Source organism: Mytilus trossulus, chromosome 1 (assembly GCF_036588685.1).
Source record: "Mytilus trossulus isolate FHL-02 chromosome 1, PNRI_Mtr1.1.1.hap1, whole genome shotgun sequence".
NCBI classification, from domain to species: domain Eukaryota; kingdom Metazoa; phylum Mollusca; class Bivalvia; order Mytilida; family Mytilidae; genus Mytilus; species Mytilus trossulus.
Window position 1 is genome coordinate 91,468,819 of NC_086373.1, and position 26,757 is coordinate 91,495,575.

Sequence of the window (26,757 nt, forward strand, 5' to 3'; positions counted from 1 at the left end):
CCTTCGGGATAATTAGATATAACTGTCAATTCAGGCAGAGTTAATAACACATGACTTGTAAGGTATAAAACATAGAAACACATCGCAAACTAAAATCTTAAGCAAATTAATGCTATAGTTAAATCTGGAGAGGAAGGATATTGTGCCTTTTTTTGTTGTAACTTTTCGGTAAATTGTTCCCCGTAAGGACGCTTGTGGCTTGAACTTCTCAGGAAACCGGTTTTCTTTTTAATAGTAATAATTTTAATGCATAACAAAATATAACAAGCGAAGAGTTTAACAAGCTTTGATTATTATAAGTATGTTTACCTTTTTGTGCATGGAGATTAATGATTATTTGAAAAAAGACTAATATCCATAATTATTTTATTTGTTTTTGAAGTATTAGATGAAAGCTATTGACAATGGTATAGTTATAAAGGGGCATTACATACGAGTTTTGACAAAGCAAAGTACCATTTTCCGACATTCATAAATAATAAGGAAATAGTATTGGTTATAAGTAGGCAGTTTGGTTTCGTTAAAATAAGTAAAACAAGAGTGCACACACTGAAATGTCTCGCCTTCTTTACTAATCATTCATATTATGTTGATAGTCCTAAATATAAAGCTTTATTACAACTGTCACATAAACCTAACATAAACCAAGAAAACTAAACTTTGACCTTTGAACCATGAAAATGAGGTCAAGGTCAGATGAACCATGCCAGGCAGACATGTACAGCTAACAATTCTTCAAAACAACAAATATAGTTGACCTATTGCATACAGTATAAGAAAAACAGACCAAAACACAAAAACTTAACTATAACCACTGAACCATGAAAATGAGGTCAAGGTCAGATGACACCTACCAGTTGGACATGTAAACCTTTCAATGCTTCCATACACCTAATATACTAGACCTACTGCTTCTAGTATCTGAGATATGGACTTGACCACCAAAACTTAACCTTGTTCACTGATCCATGAAATGAGGTCGAGGTCAAGTGAAAACTGTCTGACGGGTATGAGCACCTTGCAAGGTACGCACATATCAAATATAGTTATCCTATTACTGATAATAAGAGAGAATTAATATCTTAACTTTTTTTTCAAGTAGTCACTGAACCATGACAATGAGGTCAAGGACATTGGAAATGTGACTGACGGAATCTTCGTAACATGAGGCATCCACATACAAAGTATGAAGCATCCAGATCTCCCACCTTCTAAAATATAAAGCTTTTTTAAAAGAAGTGAGCTAACACCGCCGCCCCCTGATCCCTATGTCGAGCTTTCTGCGACAAAAACAAAACAAAAACCCGTCGGTAATGTATTATAGGTTTGCAAATAAAATAAACTCATCTTAAATGAAGACTACGTTTTCATTTGACATTAAGTTTAACCCTTATCTGAAGATGGGTATCGTACGAGTAAGCATGTTAATAAAAGAAAAGAATGTAAACATTATTTGAAAGAGAAACCAGAAAGCCACAGAGAAGATCCATTTCATTCACTGATTCAGCACACACAAAAATATCATTCTTAAAACAATTAAAACCCAATTCTTCAGAGAACAAATAAAGGTCTTTTCGCCTCGATAATAAGATCGAAATTTAATCAGAGTGATGGATATCACTGATGGAAAGATTAGAAGAGTAGTTTGAATTATTTCAAATTAAGGTATGGTGGGGGAAATGAACATTAATAAAGCACTATTGCTAAAAATTGCATTAACCGCAGGTCTTTAGAAGGAAACATGCTTTTCCAGTATGAGGATAAAATGAGGTCGAATTAAATAACAAGGGTCTCTTAATTTGCACAATTTTATTTAAACTGCAGTTTAAATATATCTTATCCAAATAATGTTGCCTGTTCTGAACATGTTTCAAAAAACAAAAAATTTAAATAAAAAATTCTTCTTGTAAATGTTACCAACTATCCTTGTAAAACATAAAATCTAGACCAACAGATAAGAACTTTAAAAAGTCAACAAAAATAATCTAAAACATGTTGTTTTGGGGCATTTTGTAAGTTGAAACAGAGGTTATATGACATTTTTTTGTGTATTGATATGTATAATGTACATTGTATATGGTCTGTCTAATTATGTAAGACTTAGGTTGATTGGTAATGTGGTCAATTTGATCAGTTTAGGAGGTGGGCATTGTAATTAAAGGTCCACCTTAAGACGTGGCACGGTACTTGTTTATCCCAAATTCATGTATTTAGTTTAGATGGTATATGTGTTATTTTCGTGGGATTTTGTCTGATGCTTGGTCCGTTTCTGTATGTGTTGCGTTTCGGTGTTATGTCGTTGTTCTCCTCTTATATTTAATGCGTTTCCCTCGGTTTTAGTTTGTTACCCCGATTTTGTTTTTTGTCCATGGATTTATGAGTTTTGAACAGCGGTATACTACTGTTGCCTTTAATTGTCTCTGATTGTTTAGTGATAATGACAGTTGTCAATCATACAATTATTGTATCAATACTTAATTCCTTAATCAAACTAATTTGAAAAAAAAAGTCTGCACATGAACACACCTTAAAGACATACATTCTTGAATGAACTGCTCCAATAATATACCCATTTTTCAGTTTATATGTGCACATACATGAGAACCATAGGGAACTATATTTCAGTGTGAATACATTTAGTAACAATAGCTAACCTGTCGTGTTGTTAGGGAGGTCAGTGCCTAAGTAAAGATTCAGAACAAGTTCTAATCTTTCCAAAAAACGGTGTTGGTAAATAAATTTCAATCCTGGTTGATGTTAAATTCAAACTGATGTAAAAAAAAAAAGATTTACAATCACTTTTTCATAGGATTAGTCTGAAATAGACTACTTCCGGTTAAAATACGATCATTTCCAATTGACCTGATAAATGATGAAATGTCTAAAATCAAATGTAGAAGACTTAATTGTTTTATAATGAATCAGTATGATTTTTTAGCAGAGGTCAAAATCTAGAACGCCAAATTGACCTTTGACCTTGACCTCAATTTCAAGGTCATAGGTCAGTGATCTCAAATCGAAAGAACCCAGTTCAATCACTTGCTTGGCTGTGGATAAATACTGATTTCAAATACATAAAGGGAGAAAACTGCTATAATGGTTGACCAAAACGCTTCGACTTAATGGATTGAAGTTGCGTCTTATTGTAAACATTTATTTGGCAAACACATCATATTATTAACTGTTACTGTTTCTTTGTTTAACGATAACAAGAAAAATTCAAAATTAAGAACATGGCCTTGACCTCAATTTCCTTCAAATGGTACAAGGACTTCATATCAAAAGGCTTTATGCCTCTTCGACTTAAAATGTATGAGTTCATGGTGAATTTCACCTATGTTTAATTTTAAAAGTGAAATAACTCCTATAAGATGTCATCCAATCACATCTGTTTTATTGACCAAAACATTCTTAAGTGTAGACGAACAATTTGGTGAAAACAGTTACTTAAAATCTTTTAAGGGAAATAGTGATAACAAGAACTAGAGGCTCTAGTCACTCACCTTGGTGTGTGTGAATATTAAACAAACAAGAACACACCCGTGATATCACGGTCCGTGAATGAATTAAAGTATATAACTATGTGCAAGCCTTATTTTAGTAGTCATCTGATAAAGTCGTGCCGATTATAAGATATGCCGTTTTTTCTGCTTTCAAATCGTTCTGTTTGAACCCGTCAAATTGGATTGGAACTTATCAATTATTGGAAATATTAATTATTTGGAAAACAAAAGGTCCTGGAATGGAGTATTTTTTTAATCAACAGCATTGTCCTATATTAGTAATAAATAAAGTTGAATTCTTTGATTCGCTGGTTTACGTTATGCCCACTAACAAATTCAAAACTGTACCTATACGCCTTATTTTTAGTCCAGATTTTAAGTATTCGTATTGTTATCTTAGAGGGTTTTACTGATTAAAATACTACAATAAGCAGCAATTCGACAATTTAAAAGTGTCAACCCTGTGATTATGATTGACTCGTGTAGATAGCATATTAATCCTGAAAACACCGTTTGGTGGTGCGCCTGTCAGATGCGGAACGTACAGATAAGGTAATAGGTAACAGGTGAATATACTATTGGTATCGGTAGCGGACTCGACCTGGAACTTCTTAATTATTGGCAATATTAATTACGTGGAAAACAAAAGGGCCTGGAGGGGAATATTTTTAATCTACATCTTTGTACTATATTAGTTATATATAATATTAAATTCTGCGATTCTTCGTTTTTACGTGATGACGGCTGACAAATTGGACCTCGTTATTTTAGTATTATAGAAGACACAGATGTATTCATGGCATAAATGTGTTTTGGTGATGATTTTGTAGATCTTACTTTACTGAACATTCTTGCTGCTTACAATTATCTCTATCTAAAATGAACTTGGCCCAGTAGTAACAGTGGAAAATGTTAGTAACAATTTACAAATTTATTGAAAATTATTGACTATAAAGGGCATCAACTCCTTAGGGGGTCATTTTACCATTTTGGTCATGTTGAATTATTTGTAAATCTTTGCTTATCTCTATCTATAATAATATTCAAGATAATAACCAAAAACAGCAAAATTTCCTTGAAATTACCAATTCAGAGGCAGCAACCTAACAACGGGTTGTCCGATTCATCTGAAAATTTCAGGGCAGATAGATCTTGACCTGATAAACAAATTTATAGCATTCAGATTTGCTCTAAATACTTTGGTTTTTGAGATATAAGCCAAAAACTGTATTTACCCCCCCCCCCCCCCCTATGTTCTATTTTTAGCCATTGCGGCCATATTGGTTGATTGGCCGGGTCACCGGACACATTTTTAAAACTATATAACCCAATGATGATTGTGGCCAAGTTTGTTTTAATTTTTTAAATAGCTCACCAGTTTCAGAGAAGATTTTTGTAAAAGTTAACGACGACGGACGGCGACACCAACAACAGAATGTAAGATTGCTATGTCTGGCTTTTGCATCAAAAGTCGCAGACTCGACAATAATAACCTTAGTTTTCTAGTTTTCCATGGGTTTTTTTGGTCATATATATTGAGATATTTTTTATTATTTATTATTCACCGGACCATAATTCTGAAAAAAAATTATCAGATCGGTAAAAAATTCGAACGTGATGTGCAACTTGCCATGCTAAAACTATTTACTATTTATCGAATCAATACCTTTAGGCATGACGAAAAAAACACTGATTAACTGAATGAGTGAATGTCTTAGTTCAAGGCCCACAACTCTGCACAAAATCGTCAGACCTGAACAAAATGTCTACCTGATCTATAGCTTATGATTTAACAATACACCAAATATCAAATCAATGTCTGTAAGCACAAAGAAAAAATGTTGAAAACTGATTTGACAGACTGATGAACGGACAAATAGACAGACGGACGTAGTGCAAGCCTAAAGTTCCTTTCGACTTCGACAGTAAGGGACTAAAATTATACATTTACAAGGTGAGAGATTCGTTGTTCCTGGAGCTTCCAGTTTCAGAACGTTTCATTGGAACAAGTGTAATTTAACCATACTACCATATGAAAATTTCATAAAACCATAAGTGTTTAAAAAGTTAAAATAGGACTCCGGGACAGTTAGGATCAAATACATTACCGATATGATCTATATTAGAAAATTACCAAAATAAAATAAAATATACTTCGATTTCTTTCTGGGATAAAGACCTCAATTAAAATTACTGGAGCATAGGGACTTTTCTTATTTCTGAACTGTATAAGAAAAATCACAAAAATACTTAACTCCGAGGAAAATTCAAAAGAGAAAGTCCCTAATCAAATGGCAGAATCAAAAGCTCAAACACACTGATAACAACTGTCATATTCCTTACTTCTAATAAGACTCTCATGGTGAAACATCACTAATTATTATCTCAAATTGTAGAATACATCAAAGGGAATCTAACCACAACCATAAAATGCAATGTATATCAAGTATTTATAAAGATTGTTGATTGGAAAATCAGGGCTTCTTGATGGCCTAAATAACAAGAGGCTCTCAAGAGCCTGAATCGCTCACCTTATTTTTTGGGGTTAAATCTCTCATCAATGATTATTTTGGCTTTTCAATTTATTTAAATGTTCTCTAAATCGTCCTATTTTCTTCAAAAGCAAAAAAAATAAATCCTTTTCTCCCATGTTCTATTTTAGCCATAGGAGCTATGTTTCTTGACATACAAGGAAATAAAATATAAAATTTATACTAGATACTCTGAAACTCATTTAGCCTAAGTTTGGCTGAAATTGATACAGCAGTTTCAAAGGAGAAGATTTTTTAAAGTAAGTCAACATGAACAAATTGTGAAAAAAAAGTCTTTAAAGGGCAATAACTCCTTAAGGGGTGAATTGACAATTTTGGTCAAATTGACTTATTTGTAGATCTTACTTTGCTTAACATTTTTGCTATTAAAAGTTTATTGTATCTATAATAATATATCTTCGGGCCAGGTGAGCTAAAAATGTGCATGATGATAATTTAACATGCATAAAATTAGACATTTCTAGTCAAGACCTGAGAATTAGAGAGCAGCTTTTGGGGCTATATATGCAAAGCCTTTTACACGTCCAACTCCTAACTTTCCTTTTCTCAAAATCCACATCTGCAAACTCCCGATGAGTACTATATACAATAATGGCCCAATGAGTAGATTAAATTGTCAACCCAAATAATAGTTATTCAACATGCTTGCTTTAGTCCAAGGGGAATAACCCTAATTTCGTTTGTCAATTTTGGATGTTTACCGTCTCATTTGTGCAATAGTTTTTTATAACCAACTAACAATTAATTGTCATATATTTTAACAGATTGTCAAAACATTTTGAGTATTCATCAACAATAAAAAGAGTTGTTCCACGAATGATTCAATTAATTCCGATTATACTGCAAACCACAGCTCCTGCCAATTTTGAAACATTGAAATTTAACTATGATACATGAATATATTCAAGCCCATCAAATAATTACTAAATAATGTATGTGGTCATATTTCAACATAACTTATCTGAATTAAAAATATTAGACAAAATAATCACTATCTTCAGACCAATGGATTGAAGTTTGAACAAACTAGGGTAAATTATGATTGATTGATTGTTGGTGTATTAAATCAACTTTTAGGTGCCACTTTTGAGCAATTTCGAGGCTGCCAGTTTTATTGGTGGAGTAATGTAGTGACCATAGAAAACAACCTACCTTCAATAGAAAGACAAACAATCCTACTTAATTAAGATTGGAGTCTAGTGCAACTGCAACAGTGGGGTTCTAATTCACAACCTCAGTGTTAACTGGTTAGTGATAACAGTGGTTAATCTACTTAGACCACTTGGCCACTGAGGCTCCTTATAAATTATATTCCTTTACAAACAAGAAATTTGGTATTCTTGGTTAAAAATCTTAAATCAACATTTTAATGTTGTGTTTCTGTTGTGTCGTAATTCTCCCCTGATATTTGATGTGTTTCCCCCAGTTTTAGTTTGAAACAGGTTTTGTTTTTCTCTCAATCGGTTTATGAATTTCGAACAGCGGTATACTACTGTGCACATATCAATGGAAATCCAAGGATTCTTCAATTTAAGCATTTTTCTTAAACACAGTAGATCCTGGATATGGTTATTCTATTGTCCCTGGATTATACATCTAAAATCAATCATTGAATTATATTTATAACCCAGCATTGCAATACAAGAGATGAACAAATAATATAACAGATTAGTAAGATTTAATATGAATCATCAATATAGTCATTTCAATGTATTTACAAATCAAGTGTAAGTTCCTACTTCTAACTAAGTTAAAAATAGGATTGATGTCTGCAAAAGAATATGTAATAGTACTGATCATATATATATTAGTCCATGTAGAAAATGACTGTAGGCATGTATTATTAACCCTGTGTATAAAAAAACTGAATAACTGTTTACTCCTACTTAATTTGTATTAAGTTGTTTTTCTTAAAAAGAAAAAAAAAACCAAAGAGATCATATACATGAAGTCAAGTTCCTTTTAATGTATTCAAAGGCTTATTTTACCATCAGGCTTCAGTGATTATTATTTTCAGCAACCTTGTTATACCATACTTCATGTGTAAGTTTCCATCAGAAGATAATTGTTGATTTTATACTAATTTTCTAAAAGTCCTTCATAAAAAATGACAATGAAGTAAAAATGCTAATGCATGACAGAATAAACAAATAATCAATGGAAAACGTGACTGTTAACAAAATATTTTCTATACAACCAAATAAAAATCAGATGCCATTTATTTCTGTCTAGATATTGTTATTATAATTTCAAAATACAACTTGTAACAAAGTATGTATTTACATTTAACTAAAAACTTAATAAACAGCTTTAAACATATTCGTCTACTTTTAAAATAAGATAAAATGATAAAAGAAATCATGTTTAACATTTTTTCCCAGATTTGTTTAACATATCTTAAAGATGTACTTGGATTTTCATTTCGATACCAAGAATATCCATACATGGTAACCTATATTTTAAAGCTTGTGCTGAAATTAGTGCAAAAAACTTTTATACTAAGATTCATAAATTCCTTTTGTGGGCTAAATCTTTGAATAAAAGAGTAAAGTAGCACTAGTCCTCATGCGTAACCAATGAAAAAAAAATTACAGAAGTAAGTCTAGTACAGATTAGCTAATATAAATCATGCTCGACAGCGGCAAGCTAGGCAATTGATCGAAATCCATGAGTATTTATATGCGTTTAACTTTGTCTATTTTTACATCATTTTCTCCAAAATTATCATCTCTATTGTAAAAATATTAGCTTGAAGTACAACTATAATTCTTATAAACAAATAACATTAACAACTGTCTGTAGTTACATTACATGTAAACAGTTTTCATTTATTGCAATTACTTCATTTCAAATGAAAATCCTTCCTAAATTTGTGTAGAAATCAAGGCAAAAATCAAATCAATTATAACTTTTTTATAGAAGAGAATAATATGATATAACAAATCAATGTGCTATGATTATAGCTTATATGTATCATTAGTTATATTTTTCCCCATTAATATTATTTCCTTCATTCTTAAAGCATGACAATGAATTATACAGGGATTTCATTGAATCAGTGGCAGTAGATTTAAATATTGCATTGGAACCAAACAGAAGAAAATACAGAATTTCTTCTACACACAATTTTGATGAATTTCTACAAAACATAGTAAAATCAAATTCATCATTATCATACTTACATTTTCATAATTTACTTGTACACATATTTACAAGTTTTAATAAAATTAAACAGAATCAACAGATTAAGAAAATGAATTTATTGCCTACATCTTTGTTTAATAACACTACATGATGATGGGAGGTTTTAACTACCTTGACTGGCTATAGAGCCCTTACACGGTCAGTGTAACCTTACAGCAAATACTTTGATGCTTTTGTAAGACATGAAAGAAAGAAATCAATACAAAATAGATTCCTCTTAACCTTACAGCAAATACTTTGATGCTTGTGTAAGACATGAAAGAAAGAAATCAATACAAAATAGATTCCTCTTTAGTTGCATAACCTTTTTGTCACTGCTGAATATAAATGCAATAAAAAGATAATTTTGATGGCATGGCACAAAAGGAATTGTATGTCAATTGTTAATTACACAATCAAGACATACACACATGTATGTTAATAACTAATAACAGTTCCAGCACAGGGGTGGATCCAGCCATTTTAAAAAGAGGGGTTCCAACCACATGTCTTCATCCAAATGCATTGATCGTCCAATAAAAGAAGGTTCCAACCCTTGAATCACCCCCAACCCCTGGATCAGCTACTTCACAAGTGTAAATAATCTTCTTATTACCCACTAAACAAAGTTATGGAGCTGGAAAATGAAAAGGTCTTGTGACATAAATAAACTAACAAGATATACCCAAGGTATGCAAAAAGTTAAAGTTTTTTTTATTTAATTCACAATGAAAATCTTATAAAACACACAAAGTCAATTCAAACAAAGTGTTATTGACTAATTAAATGTAAGAGTTCAGAGCAGATTTAGATTTCAAGGTTGCACCAACATTTTAACTATTATTTAGTTCAAACTATTGAAGTTTGACTGTATGGTAGGATTCGACAAAATACATAAAATAAAGGACATTAAGGCATATTACATAACAAAATTGCCAAAAGTGTAACAAAACTACACAAAAATCATATATACCCCTATTGTATATAAGAGTTATATAAGCACATGATGAGTGTGATGTTATAACTAACAGCATGAACATTATAAACTAACCTTCAAAAACTTTTTTTGAAATCAACTATTTTAAAGTCCTCTGTCAGAAATAAACCTATATTATATACTGTAAAGCCTCACAAAAAATGTTTGTGTACCCATTATATTTTAACTTAATGGAACAGTTGTTATGTAATTAAAACATGATATTACAATTACCTGAGAAAAATGGCACATAATTGTGTAGGGTTATTCTGTTACAAATATTGTTTGTATTGTGAAGAACTTTTGTTTTCAGATGGATCAAAACCAAAAACACTCTCTGATCCCAACCTCATATGCAAAATTCTGAAGATGAGCAGATTAGTGAAATAATCTGAAGTTGCACTTCTATTGAAATAGGCTGGTTTAGGAGTATTGGATTACATTGTACTACACTACAAAGGCAATAATAGCTACATGTTCTCTAATGAATCCTGATCTATAACGGTCAAAGTAAAAAGATCTCTAAAGGTCAAAGTTAAAAGATCTCTAAACTACAGTAACCTATCCGTTAACAATCTACCCACCCCTAAAGTAAACTTAAACCAAAACCAGGAAGTTTAAAGGAAACAAATCCAGGACTATTCCAAAAATCTAAATGCTAACTTTGGCCCAAACTAGAAAGTGTTAGATCTTTTAAAGGAAACAAAACCAGAAGTATTTTACAAATCTAATGAAATTTTGAAACTGTGATTGGCTTATCCTTTACTGGGAAAAAGTAAAATCACAAAAATACTGAACTCTGAGGAAAATTCAAAACAGAAAGTCCATAATCAAATGGCAAATTAAATGATATAACACATCAAACGAATGGACCATTGTTACATTTACCAAAGATATCATGTATAACTAGACCAAAGACAAAGGTGCATAAAGATCTTACTAGTATTCTAGCAAAAAAAAAAGAAAAAATTACCAGAATGTTTTGTTGAAATGGATAATACAAAGCAAAATTTGTTGAATTAACCTACACTTTCATGACTGAGTACATTATTAAACAAACAAATAAAATACATCTTTACATGATATTCAAATCAACACTGCCCTATGAAAAAAATCTACAAAATCTTGCAATATTCAATCCACGATTCATTTGTCACTAAATGTTCATCTTCACCCGGAACAGTCTTGGAAATATCTTCACATCATGTGCACTAATCGACATAAATAAAATTATACAAGGCACTGAAGTCCATGTACAATGAGATCTGTTATCTAACTATAGGATGCCATTACGTCATTTCAAGTGTTGATCGATGGTATGGCTGGGACAAAGACGACATCTTATTGTTGGAAGGCTTCAAGGATTTGGTAACACGAATTGAAACTGGAAATCTACTATGATAAAGCTCTAGTCGCAGATATTTAACTGTTACCAAACGACCTGTCAATTATAAAGTAGAGACAATTTAGATTACAATTTAATAATATACATCAATACTTCTCTTAGGTTTACATAATACTTGAGTACTGTATTCAAAAATCATTGTGTACATTTATTATTGTGATTTTTTTTAAATGGACAAAAATGCGAGATTGATTATTGTGATTCAAGGAAAATTTGCATACAGATATCAAAATGTGAGTTCTTATTTTTGAGATAAATGTCGGAAAATACGGGAAGTACAAACATTACGCTATGGTAAGGTTGTTACCATAACGCTATACTGTGTGGCATTATATTGAATATTGCATTTAGCTATCACAACAATTAAACGTATAGAAAACAACGCATGATTTATTAAGATTCTTTGCCGTCCCGAATAAGAACAATATTTCCCAGACTACAAGGAGCTAGCCACACTTAAGAGAACTTAAACTTGCAAATTTTGTGCAAAGTACGGAACGTTTCGAAATTGACTTACTCATAGGCGCCGACTACTATTGGGATATTATCGAGGACAAAGTTATAAAAGGAAACAGACCCACAGCTGTTCAGTCAAAGATATCACCGTTGCCAAAAGACGACCAAACAAGAATGTGTCCATAGTACACAGATGCCCTACTCACACTATCATTTTCTATGTTCAGTAGACCGTGAAAATTGGGGTCAAAACTTTAAGTTGGAATCAAAATTAGAAAAAATCATATCATAGGGAACATGTGTACTAAGTTTCAAGTTGATGTAACTTTAACTTCTTCAAAAACTACCTTGACCAAAAACTTTAACCTGAACTTCGCACTATCATTTTCTATGTTCAGTAGACCATGAAATTGGGGTCAAAACTATAAGTTGGATCAAAATTAGAAAAATCATATCATAGGGAACATGTGTACTAAGTTTCAAGTTGATTGGACTTCAACTTCTTCAAAAACTACATTGACCAAAAACTTTAACCTGAAGCGAACGGACGCACAGACGCACAGACGGACGAACGGAGGCACAGACCAGAAAACATAATGCCCCTCTACTATCATAGGTGGGGCATAAAACACATCACATCATCATGCTATGGTAACCATAACCATAAAACCTGGAATTAATTTCTGAATTTACAGTATATATCTGTAGAACAAGAGTGCACACGCTAAAATGTCTCGCCTTCTTTACTAACCATTGATAATATGTTGATAGTCCTTAATATAAAGCTTTACTACAACTATCATATAAACTTAACATGATCCAAAAAAATGATGTCAAGGTCAGATAAACCAAAGTTAAATGCATTTACACCTTTCAATCATCAGTACACTAAATATAGTGACCTGTTCTTTTTAGTTTCAGAGAAACAAATTTTACCAAGAAAACTAAATATTGACCAATGAACCATGAAAATGAGGTCAAGGTTAGACGGACCATGTCTGGCAGACATGTACACCACACAATCCTTCCATACAACAAATATAGTTGACCTATTGCTTATGTGTTAAGAAAAATAGACCAAAACACAAAAAACTTATTATTGAGCATAGAACCATGAAAATGATGTCAAGGTCAAATAATTCTGTGAGACTGACATGTACATTATAAATATTTCCATACACCAAATATAGTTGACCTTTTGCATATACAGTGAAACCTGTCCAAACCGAACACCCACGGGACTTTGCGTTTTGTTTGGTTTTCACAGGTGTTCGGATTGTAGAGGTAAACGGAAGATGACACCAAAATAATTTTGGCATTTTAATACTGAAAAGGGATAAAAGATGACACAACAGACGACAGTTTTTTTGTGTTGATTTAGATGTAAATGTAACCAGATGCTCCGCAGGGCGTAGCTTTATACGACCGCAGAGGTTGAACCCTGAACGGTTGGGGCAAGTATGGACACAACATTCAAGCTGGATTGCGCTCTAAATTTGGATTGTGATTAAATAGTTGACACAGCATAGGTTTCTGACACAGAATGAATGTATTCAAATGAACCTAAAATTTTTGTTTTCTCTTAGAGCAATTCACTGCTGTTGAATATTAATCCTCTCAAAAAAATGTTTGAAGAAATTTTCTTTTTATTTATGAAATTTCAAATGAGAAAAATTGAACCCAATTTTTTATTCACATCCCCCTTTCCCTTATTCCAAAACTAATTTCAATTAGAATATTCTAATGAAGTTTGCAACAATTACTACTCATTTAAATACACCATAAAATATTAAGATGTAAAAAAACTGCTTGTTATCACTGAATGGTAAAGATTATTTAAATTTATCAGTTGGTAGAAAAAGTGAATATACATTGTATATTGTATATAACAAAGATTTAAGTTGATTCTGGACAAAGAAAGATAACTCCAATTAAAAAAAATTCTTGCAGATATTTCTTGCTTACTATACTGGACAAAGAAAGATAACTCTTAATTAAAAAAAAATTTGCTATTTCACAATATTGTGAAATTAGATATTTCTTGCCATTGCACAATACTGTGCAATTGAAAAGACTTGCTATTGCACAATACTTAATATAATAATTTTAGATCCTGATTTGGACCAACTTGAAAACTGGGCCCATAATCAAAAATCTAAGTACATGTTTAGATTCAGCATATCAAAGAGGCCCAAGAATTTAATTTTTGTTAAAATCAAACTTAGTTTAATTTTGGACCCTTTGGACTTTAATTTAGACCAATTTTAAAACTGGACAAAAAATTAAGAATCTACATACACAGTTAGATTTGGCATATCAAAGAACCACAATTATTCAATTCTCGATGAAATCAAACAATGTTTAATTTTGGACCTCGATTTGGGCCAACTTGAAAACTGGGCCAATAATCAAAAATCTAAGTACATTTTTAGATTCAGCATATCAAAGAACCCCAAGGTTTCAATTTTTGTTAAAATCAAACTAAGTTTAATTTTGGACCCTTTGGACCTTAATGTATATTAAAGAACCCCAATTATTCAATTTTGATGAAATCAAACAAAGTTTAATTTTGGACCCTTTGGGCCCCTTTTTCCTTAACTGTTGGGACCAAAACTCCCAAAATCAATACCAACCTTCCTTTTATAGTCATAAACCTTGTGTTTAAATTTCATAGATTTCTATTTACTTATACTAACGCTATGGTGCGAAAACCAAGAAAAATGCTTATTTGGGTCCCTTTTTGGCCCCTAATTCCTAAACTGTTGGGACCGAAACTCCCAAAATCAATACCAACCTTCCTTTTGTGGTCATAAACATTGTGTTTAAATTTCATTGATTTCTATTTACTTTAACTAAAGTTATTTTGCGAAAACCAAGAATAATGCTTATTTGGGCCCTTTTTTGGCCCCTTATTCCTAAACTGTTGAAACCAAAACTCCCAAAATCAATCCCAACCTTTCTTTTGTGGTCATAAACCTTGTGTCAAAATTTCATAGATTTCTATTAACTTAAACTAAAGTTATAGTGCGAAAACCAAGAAAATGCTTATTTGGGCCCTTTTTGGCCCCTAATTCCTAAAATGTTGGGACCAAAACTCCCAAAATCAATACCAGCCTTCATTTTAAGGTCATAAACCTTGTGTTAAAATTTCATAGATTTCTATTCACTTTTACTAAAGTTAGAGTGCGAAAACTAAAAGTATTCGGACGACGACGACGACGACGCCAACGTGATAGCAATATACGACGAACATTTTTTCAAAATTTGCGGTCGTATAAAAATAAAAGAAGATGAAGATAGACATTTTGTTACATTTTTGTTTATAAATCAAACGCCACTCCGTCAATCACACTCATCGTTGGGAGATGTCCGACGTGGAGCGATTTTGCTTTTTATAATTTTTTTCTCATCCATTAATTCACTGACAAATTCAGATTCACAGTCACTGTCAGATGACGATTCCGTAGTTGAATCGGGAACGGCATTGTACACACAAGTTCTCAGACTAAACTGGTCACCCACTGATTGATACTTCGGCACACAATAACAGTGAAACAACAGCAGGGGTCCAGTTTATTCTCGGACTTTATCCCTGCTAAATAGCTAACGGAAGTCTTCGGGAGCATTCAAATCAAATATATCGGGCCTCTAAAGGGAATCCAGCTATCGAAATCCATTGACCTTGTTGTGTTGCACGACTTCCTAATCCAGTGAAAGGCTTTAAAACTATTATTTAATTAAACAGTTTAGCTACAGAATGGCAGTTACGATTTTGTGGCCGTAATTTTTTGAGTAAGGTGCATTTAATTGATCTGAGGGAAAGTTCCTTTCTGGTCATTATTGGCGATGGGAGTAGCTGACCAGTTAAAAGTTTCTTTACAAAAAAATCACTTGATACATGGACACAGACACGTAATTAGTTTGTTATAACAACTCACAAGTTCATTAAACCTCAAATACCACAGGCACTTGTTTCTATCCATACGAAGGTCGACTATCCATGAGCTTCTATTTATATGGATAGTCGACCTTCGTATGGATAGAAACAAGTGTCTGTGTCAAACGCCCTCGGGGATACTCTGCTATCCTGTGTTTGTTCAATTAAATCTTGCGTATAATTAATAATATTTTATTGTTTTGTTTGGTATTGATCGATTTTTACAGGTAATTTTTAGATACAAATTTACTAACGAGCCTTCAAAGTGTTTTCGGAATTCGGTGTTGACAGGTTTCATTTTTTTCAGGATAGATTAACGTTTAATGATAGGGAAATTTTGTGGGACTTTGAAATTTGTTCGGTTTAAACTGAAATTCGGTTTGATCAGGGTTCGGTTAACCCAGGTTTCACTGTAGTATTAGAAAAAAAGACAAAATCCAAAAATAACCACTGAACCATGAAAATGAGGTCAAGGTCAGAAGACACCTGCCAGTTGGACATGTACACTTTATAATCCTACCATACACTAAATATACTAGACCTTTTGCTTATAGTATCTGAGATATGAACTTGACCACCAAAACCTCACCTTGGACACTGATCTATGAAATGAGGTTGAGGTCAAGTGAAAACTGTCTAACAAGCAGGAGGACCTTGCAGGGTATGCACATACTTAATATCATTATCCCATTAGAGAGACATGGTGACATTCTTAGAATACATATTGGTGGAAAGAATATCTTTTCGGGTAAATCTTTTGCTCATAAATTTATTTTCTTATAGAAATATGAGTAAAATTACCATCTGAGGTCAATATGTAAATTTCTGCACATTTTTACATCAGACACCCTGTACAATCCAACACAATTCTGTTGCCCAGTGATCGGGAAGGACGTGCGCCCTGCGCCTATAGCGCATATTCACCAGGAATGGCGCATAGAGTGGCAAATGTAAGCGCCCACGTGGCGCACGATATTTTTCACATTGTTTCGAAACGTTTAGATATCGTCAAATAGATTTCCAATCGTGTTCCGTGCCGCCATGTGTGTGTACACAACTGCATAATGTTCCTCCAATCATAGGGGCACCTATATATTTTTAGGACGTCTCGAGTGTTTTCCTATGGTAATAGAACCATGCGGTTTAACGTCTCGGGTGTTTTCCTATGGTAATAATAGAACCATGCGGTTTAACTGATAACCCAAAAAACGTAATTAACCATCATTCATGATATAATTTTTTATAAACAACTTTACATTTGTGAAATTTGGCTATTTCAGACGAGATGTAACTCTAATTATAATCTTTTAATTTAGTTTAGCTTGCTATTATTTCGATTGAAAACCCCTGAAGCCTTTTTATGACATGTACAGTATGAATATAGTTTTTGTCTCCATGAAAAGCGCTTAACTGTCCTTGTCATTTTTTGGTCTTTGGCTCGTTTTGACATTTTGTAAACATGACTTCAGCGAATTATTGTTTTGTTCTATCAATTAATGGTACTCTCTACTGTTATTCTTGTCATCGTGATGAAGTAATAATAATAATACAAGAAGTGCAGAGGACGTTCCTGAAATGTCCTATAATACGGAACGTCTGGAATGAGTATTATGGTATCGACGAAGACCCAAATTTAATGTTAAAAAAAACCCAGAAACATGAACAAGCCAAGTCAACAGTAACAGTTTAAACATTGTAAATAAAGGTTTATCTTTAATATTGTCCGTTTTGGAAAAAGTTATTGTATATTCATTGAAATTACAGAATCACAGGAACAATATCCATGATATTATTTAAAATCATAAAGGTAAGTACCAACACCTCTTTTCCAAAACATGAAAAAATAATGATACTTTTTATTTTTTTTACAGAAGTCAATTCAAATGGCCCACTCATTTGACAACATGGCCCATTATTTTTCAAAATGGCCCATTGAATTTATTTTTGAGGGGCCCTGGGCCCATAGTGAAAAAAACCTTCCAGATCACTGGTTGCCCCAGGTGTGTCAGATAAGACAGGTTTCACTGTACCTACAAAGTCTGTTTTTTTTCCTAATATAAAGCTGTCATCAATGATGATTTAACAGTATAGAAGTCTAATTGACATTAAAGAAGGAACCTCAGTCTCTTCAGTAAGACACTTCCTTGTAAACTTACCATCAAACCACCATCCATGTAAAGATTTGTACACCTTGTAAGCCACTTCACAGCTTCCACATTTCATGTACACACAGCCCTACAATTGAATCAACACATTAATACAATGACTCAAATATACAAATTCAACAACACATTTAAATGTTTGGGTTTTGAGCAAAGGTAACTAGAGGCTCTCAAGAGCCTGTGTCGCTCACCTTGGTTTATGTGCATATTAAACAATGGACACAGATAAATTCATAACAAATTTGTGTTTTGATGATGGTGATGTGTTTGTAGATTTCACTTCTCTGAACGTTCTTGTTGCTACAATTATCTCTATCTATAATGAACTTGGCCCAGTAATTACAGTGGAAAATATTATCTGAAAATCTACAAAATTTATGAAAAATGTAAAAAATTTACTATAAAGGGCTATAACTTCTAAAGGGGTCAACTGACCATTTCGGTTGTGTTGAATAATTTGTAAACCTTACTTTGCTGAACATTCTTGCTGGTTACTGTTATCTCTATCTATAATATTATTCAAGATAATAACCAAAAACAGCAAAATTTCCTTAAAATTACCAATTCAGAGGCAGCAACCCAACAACGGGTTGTCCGAATCATCTAAAAATTTCAGGGCAGATGGATCTTGACCTGATAATCAATTTTATCCATGTCAGATTTGCTCTAAATGCTTTGGTTTTTGAGTTATAAGCCAAAAACTGCATTTTACACCCATGTTCTATTTTTAGCTGTGGCGGCCATCTTGGTTGATTGGGGGGGTCACGCCACACATTTTTTTTTATCTTGACCAATAATGATTGTGGCCAAGTTTGGTTTAATTTGGCCCAGTAGTTTCAGAGGAGAAGATTTTTGTAAAAGCTTACGCTGGACGACGATGACGGACGTTGGATGCCGGACGCAAAGTGATGGGAAATTTTAAATATTTGTTTATGGTGTAGGACTTGCATTTAAATCTAACCTATTGATGCATTTTTAAGAGTCAAAATAGAAATGATGGTTTGTAAAAGTGAGCAAGAACTGTTTATCTTGCAGGAGCACCTGAGTGCACACTATGTTTTTTTTAAGGTTTGTATTGCTCAAGTAAGTTTTCTGAATTGTGTTTTTAAAAATTACATTTTCCTTTTGGTCTTTTTCTCCAAGTCATTTGTCTTCATTCCACATATATCTTTTGTTTGCTACCTCTTTTTTATTTGTTTCCCTTCAGTAAAACTAGCAATAAATAAACCATGTAAATCAAAACTTATGTTGAGCTTGAAATGATAACTAATCTTTAATTTCAGAAGTTCATATACTGCTTTTATAAATTCATTGAACTCAAATATTCTCACTGTCCATGTCTGAACTTATCTTGAAAATATGTTTTCATAAGCAATAACAAATACAGTAAAAAGAAACTACATTCAAAATAGTGTTAAATATTACTTACATGGAACACCATGTGCTTTTCACTTTGACATGTAATTATATTTCGTATGGCCTACAAACCGTTTTGTTTATAACACTTTTCACTCTGACATAACATTAAATAATATATACCTCTTTAGACGTATCATCTACATGTATGTGTAGTATACCAGTTATTAACATAACATTAAATAATATATACCTCTTTCGACGTATCATCTACATGTATGTGTAGTATACCAGTTATTAACATAACATTAAATAATATATACCTCTTTTGACGTATCATCTACATGTATGTGTAGTATACCAGTTATTAACATAACATTAAATAATATATACCTCTTTAGACGTATCATCTACATGTATGTGTAGTATACCAGTTATTAACATAACATTAAATAATATATACCTCTTTAGACGTATCATCTACATGTATGTGTAGTATACCAGTTATTAACATAACATTAAATAATATATACCTCTTTCGACGTATCATCTACATGTATGTGTAGTATACCAGTTATTAACATAACATTAAATAATATATACCTCTTTCGACGTATCATCTACATGTATGTGTAGTATACCAGTTATTAACATAACATTAAATAATATATACCTCTTTCGACGTATCATCTACATGTATGTGTAGTATACCAGTTATTAACATAACATTAAATAATATATACCTCTTTTGACGTATCATCTACATGTATGTGTAGTATACCAGTTATTAACATAACATTAAATAATATATACCTCTTTAGACGTATCATCTACATGTATGTGTAGTATACCAGTTATTAACATAACATTAAATAATATATACCTCTTTAGACGTATCATCTACATGTATGTGTAGTATACCAGTTATTAACATAACATTAAATAATATATACCTCTTTCGACGTATCATCTACATGTATGTGTAGTATACCAGTTATTAACATAACATTAAATAATATATACCTCTTTCGACGTATCATCTACATGTATGTGTAGTATACCAGTTATTAACATAACATTAAATAATATATACCTCTTTTGACGTATCATCTACATGTATGTGTAGTATACCAGTTATTAACATAACATTAAATAATATATACCTCTTTCGACGTATCATCTACATGTATGTGTAGTATACCAGTTATTAACATAACATTAAATAATATATACCTCTTTAGACGTATCATCTACATGTATGTGTAGTATACCAGTTATTAACATAACATTAAATAATATATACCTCTTTAGACGTATCATCTACATGTATGTGTAGTATACCAGTTATTAACATAACATTAAATAATATATACCTCTTTAGACGTATCATCTACATGTATGTGTAGTATACCAGTTATTAACATAACATTAAATAATATATACCTCTTTCGACGTATCATCTACATGTATGTGTAGTATACCAGTTATTAACATAACATTAAATAATATATACCTCTTTCGACGTATCATCTACATGTATGTGTAGTATACCAGTTATTAACATAACATTAAATAATATATACCTCTTTCGACGTATCATCTACATGTATGTGTAGTATACCAGTTATTAACATAACATTAAATAATATATACCTCTTTAGACGTATCATCTACATGTATGTGTAGTATACCAGTTATTAACATAACATTAAATAATATATACCTCTTTAGACGTATCATCTACATGTATGTGTAGTATACCAGTTATTAACATAACATTAAATAATATATACCTCTTTAGACGTATCATCTACATGTATGTGTAGTATACCAGTTATTAACATAACATTAAATAATATATACCTCTTTCGACGTATCATCTACATGTATGTGTAGTATACCAGTTATTAACATAACATTAAATAATATATACCTCTTTCGACGTATCATCTACATGTATGTGTAGTATACCAGTTATTAACATAACATTAAATAATATATACCTCTTTCGACGTATCATCTACATGTATGTGTAGTATACCAGTTATTAACATAACATTAAATAATATATACCTCTTTAGACGTATCATCTACATGTATGTGTAGTATACCAGTTATTAACATAACATTATATAATATATACCTCTTTAGACGTATCATCTACATGTATGTGTAGTATACCAGTTATGAACATAACATTAAATAATATATACCTCTTTAGACGTATCATCTACATGTATGTGTAGTATACCAGTTATTAACATAACATTAAATAATATATACCTCTTTAGACGTATCATCTACATGTATGTGTAGTATACCAGTTATTCCTCTACATTTCTCCAGAATGGCGTCTTTCACATTTTGTTCCCAGTCTTCCTCTATTTCCCTGCAAAATTAATTCATTCATAAAGAATTTACTTCTTTTTTTCTTTAATTTTTCTTTAAATAAAAACACATTGCATTCATCACACTAAGGTCCTATATGCTATTTATAGAAATATCAAATATATCTATGAGATTAATCAGTTAAATGTGAACTATCTGCATACATTCATTATATTCTTGCATAAACAATAGAGAACAAATATGAGAGAAAAGCTGAGAGATGATATGTATAGCAACTGCATTTAAGGGTGTAGTTGGAAGGGCCTCTGCATCTTGTATCTAGGCAGTAATGTTGGAAGGACTTTTATATCTTGTATCTGCAGTAAAGATAAAAGGGTAGGTCATGTATATCTTGTATCTATGCAATAAAGCTTGAAAGCCCATACTGCTTGTAATTATGCAGTTAAACCGGTAGGACTCACAAAGCTTATATTTTGATAGTGAAGTCCCAAGGGCCTATGCACAAGAAAGTAAAAATTGTTTTAGCATCTTGTTCCTACTAGTTAAGCATGAATAACCTATGCATCCTGAACCTATTTAGCAGAGAAATGTTACAATGTTTTTAGTTTTACACTTACATATCAGCATCAAACATGTTCCTTATCTTCAGACATGGAGTAGGGCCATAATGTAGACTAGTTGATGGTGACATATTGTTCTCACTAAAGGCTGCAAAAAGAAAGTAATCGATACATATTAATTGAAGATATACTATACTTTTATAGGGGCTCTCCAGTACAATTGAATCTACTTTAACTCATAATAGTTTTACTGGTATAAATGTGTTTTTTTAAATTTATATTCATCAAATCTGTTCAACAAAGTGTCTTCATTTTCTGAGACTGATTAGGTGGTCTTGTGCTTGCATGATGGCCTCAAATCACAAGTTTGATTCCAAGCTGTGGAAAACTGTTAACTTGATATTGTAAATTCAAAAATGATTGCCAAGTTTTTATTTGGGTGAGTATTTTGATTTCTGATGCATACATTGTATATCCAAATGCAGATTTCCCTGCAATTGCAATAATTAATTACACATTTTTGTCTTTTCATTAAAAATCACAGTTATAAATGAACACATTAATTTCAGAATTTACAGTAACTAGTTTCATGATGCTGTTTTATTTTATATAAAGATATGATATTAAACTTTCTGCAGATTTTTCAACTTATCTTATGACAAAATTATAGAAAACAGATTTCTCATGGGATTAAATTCAAGTCTATGATGATCCAATAAATGTTTAATTTCAAAATTAAAGTTTTTCTCCACATACCTTGCCCCTGCCAAACTTTTCCACCATTAGATATTGTCTGAAAATAAAGAATGTAACATTTCAGTAACTAAATGACAATCAATTTAAGTATATATAGTGACTTCATGTTGTAGACTTTACTTCAATAGTTATATCACAACCTTTCAATTGTCCAAACAAAAGTTCTAATGAAGATTAAGTTTCTAGTGACATATGGCTGTGTAATATTCTTGGAAGTTACCAGAATTAAAAGCAGAAATGTTCTCTTTTTGATAACTTCTGAACAGATAATGTAAAGAACAGTTAATAAACACATACATGTAGTATTCTAGGAATGACAAAGAAACATGTGTACTTTTGAACACCTAATGTTGATCTAAAGATTCTTGTTTGTGTCATTGGGTTGCTGTCACATTTAACCAATATCCTACATCTCTAATACATTATCATCTCTGGCATGAAATATAACCAATATCCTACATCTCTAATACATTATCATCTCTGGCATGAAATTAGTGAGTCATAATGCTTAATATTTGAAGATATAGATAATTCAACTTATCACTAACTTAAGTTTTCATACAAGTCATAGAATAAATTTGGATAAGCAATGGCATTCAAAACCAAAATGCCTCATAAGGGCTATGTAATTAAAACGTATGCGAGAGGGTAGTAAGGGAAGTTTAATTAACTAATGTGGGTCATGGGACTTTTTTCAGTATGGTTCTGTTACCATTATGCAAAATTGTCTAAAAAAAAGTTCTTGCTTGTAGGGATATTTGCAAGTCACTTCTTACCCTCCCAAATACATCTTAATGGAATAGCCCTAACATCAAATTCCTCATATCCTTCATTTGTCCTTTGGAAATAATTAATTTCTCATCAGTATACTTAAGTAAATTATCTTACTGGAAGCCATTTCCAGACCAGGAATTCTTCTCCTTGTATGGACTGGGATTCAACTCGAATCCTCGACTCATTAGCTTCAATAAATTTAACAGCTTTTTCCCACGTAGGCAGGAGTTTCTTTCTAAAACAATAATAAAAGTATAAGGATCAAAAAATGAATCAAGCACTCAAGTGATAATATGCTTATCATGCAGCATGAAGCATATTATGGTAAAGCCATATTGCTTTTCAAACCAGGTTTTCTGGCCTGGGCAATACTTGACAACCCTAACAGAGATATAAGTGCAATAAACAGGTGTTTTCTATAGGTTTTGGTAACCTGTTTGCGTTTTTTTCTTTCTCTCCTGTAATAACATAATACTGCTTGGAATTTTTAGTCGAGTCATCTTCCTAAGGACAGTGTTCTGGTGTAGTAGCACCCAAAAGTCCTACAAAAACAGTACACTAGCACAAAACAGTTAAAATTATACATACACCTTTTGGTTTTCATATTTTATTATTTTAAAAAGGTATATAAATACATATTTTTCATATCTGCAAAGGTATGTATACACAGCTTCAACATCTTGTAATTTTGTTTGATATGAAGGTAATAAGTTCAAACTTTTCTTTCATTAACTTATTGAGCTTTCTGATATAGTTAAGTCATCAGTTTTTCTTCAATTATCAAATTTGTTTACCTTTTTGCTATAGGTAGTAGTTGATCTCGTACATGTTGAATGGCCATAAATGACGGCACATTACTTTCTCCTTCACTTGCTTCAAAGTTATCTTTAATGACATCTGGAAAATAGTCAATATTAAATCAAATTTGATCGTATATGAAATATCATACACGTTAATGATTAATTCATGCCTATATGTACATGTTATCTGGGTGTGGATATATAGATATAGAAAAATATAAGCCCACGAGCCAGAATATGAAGCTAAATGTCGAGTGAGCGTATCGAACGAGCCATTTAGCTTCATATTCTGTCGAGTGGGCTGATATTTTTCAATATCTATACAATCCACATTTAGATAACATTTTTATCATCTTTCAAAGCAATATTTTTATTAAAAATTATTTTTTTAATAATTTTGAGGGAATTGTTATTACCGGAGTGTCTCTATTGTTACTAGGCAACACACGTCATCAACATATTAAACCGCAGAACACCTTGCGGCCAAAATATGCAGGGTAAAATATTCCCATTAACTACATGAAGAAAAATGTTTGTTGTTCGTGATAATTCATATATTGGTGTATAATATTTGAAGATGATACCAAAAAAAAAAGAAACAAGGCTTAATGAAAGATTAAAAAACAAAAGTATTTTATATCACCACAAGAAAAAAAGTCTACTCGCTGACTCCCGAACAACTTTTAAGCATACGCATCACAAAGAAAAATCCAGAAATATGGCATCAAAATGTTGTTTGTATTAAGTCTGAGAGTACTTAAATATTTGATAGTCGTAATTCGTTAAGGAGAAGTTAATTTGAGAAAGACGGATATTGTGAAAATTGACCTTTTTGTATGTAATACCTCGACATCTCACACCTTGCAACTGTCATTGTTTGTACGTGAGAAGACGTGGAAGGTAGGTGTTATTTTCATACCGACTTCCTCACCAAATTACATTGGGACGGTATTTGGTTCAAGTTATTGAGTAGTACTATTTCCTATAACTGCTTTGCCTAATGTCATCATTGAGAAAAACATATTTTCCGGGGGTATTTTCTTCACTGAGGAACAAAAACAACCAAGATCTCCTGAAATTTTGGAATGTTTTTCACTATTGCTTTGCTGCATACTGTTGGTCTATGTACATTGATATACATGACTTTTTTGTATCATTCTTTTGGTAACTTTGAGTTAACTGATATAATACATCATGTTTATGATTCTTGGAGAAATGTATATATATGCTTTCAGTGTATTCAACTAGGTAGCTCAGGGGTCAGAGCATCTCTATGAGAAGGTCTTAGGTTCAAATCCTAACTTAGTTACACTGAAACAGTAAATACTATGAATGAAATCTTAACACTTTTAACATTTATTAATCATTTAATATTTTGCCTACTTGAGTCTATCTCATGTGAATGATCAATGTACATATAGCCAAGGATTTTTCCTTGATATAGCCAATATAATTATGATTTACACCAGTTTTCACATTGTAACTTGCAACTGATATTTTATATCATTAGATGTAGAAAACAATTTATCTGTTGTTCAAAAGCTTTTTTTGGGGTTGGTGCTTTTGTGTAAAGCTTGTTACACAGTATGTATTTTGGTCATTGTAAATTTGCTTTCATCGTGAGTTGATTATCTTTTTTATTGGTGCTTTAATATTGCATCTTCTTATTTTTTTGTTATTTGCAGACTGGATTCAGTTTACATTGAATAAATTAAAGCTAGTTATTAAAGGTTGATATATAATCAAGATGATTTTATTTTGTTAATTTGCTCTCTTTGTAAATCCATTAAATCATTAATTGCTTAAAGCAAAATTATTTTTACACATTTTCAGTATAAGACTATTTTTAATTTGTTCACACTTAGTATATATGATACTGATACAGTGGAGTTATTATTTGTAGAGCATCTGGAGAAATTCATATTATTTTAGCAATTGATTTGATACATAAAATACATTTGTTGGTCAGATATTTATTGCGTTTAAGC

At 31.8% G+C, this 26,757-nt stretch overlaps 1 protein-coding gene across 2 annotated transcripts in view; it reads right to left on the reverse strand.

Annotated features, from left to right (window-relative positions):
* Window positions 1-7,716: 7,716 nt before the first annotated feature.
* The window catches only part of LOC134690518 (inner nuclear membrane protein Man1-like), a 34,588-nt gene continuing 15,547 nt past the window's right edge, over window positions 7,717-26,757 (reverse strand). Inside the window, exons 8-15 of one of the 2 annotated variants that reach the window (XR_010101957.1) lie at window positions 24,764-24,866; window positions 24,084-24,204; window positions 23,196-23,232; window positions 22,497-22,587; window positions 21,814-21,919; window positions 18,169-18,247; window positions 9,482-11,655; window positions 7,717-9,408 (exon numbers count right to left, since the gene is read on the reverse strand). Coding sequence is in view for 1 of the 2 variants with exons in the window: in XM_063550487.1 (XP_063406557.1) it covers window positions 11,504-11,655; window positions 18,169-18,247; window positions 21,814-21,919; window positions 22,497-22,587; window positions 23,196-23,232; window positions 24,084-24,204; window positions 24,764-24,866 (689 nt within the window). In the remaining variant the exon portion in view is untranslated. Of the gene's footprint in view, window positions 11,656-18,168; window positions 18,248-21,813; window positions 21,920-22,496; window positions 22,588-23,195; window positions 23,233-24,083; window positions 24,205-24,763; window positions 24,867-26,757 lie in introns of both variants that reach the window. The other variant, XM_063550487.1, reaches the window with a different exon arrangement.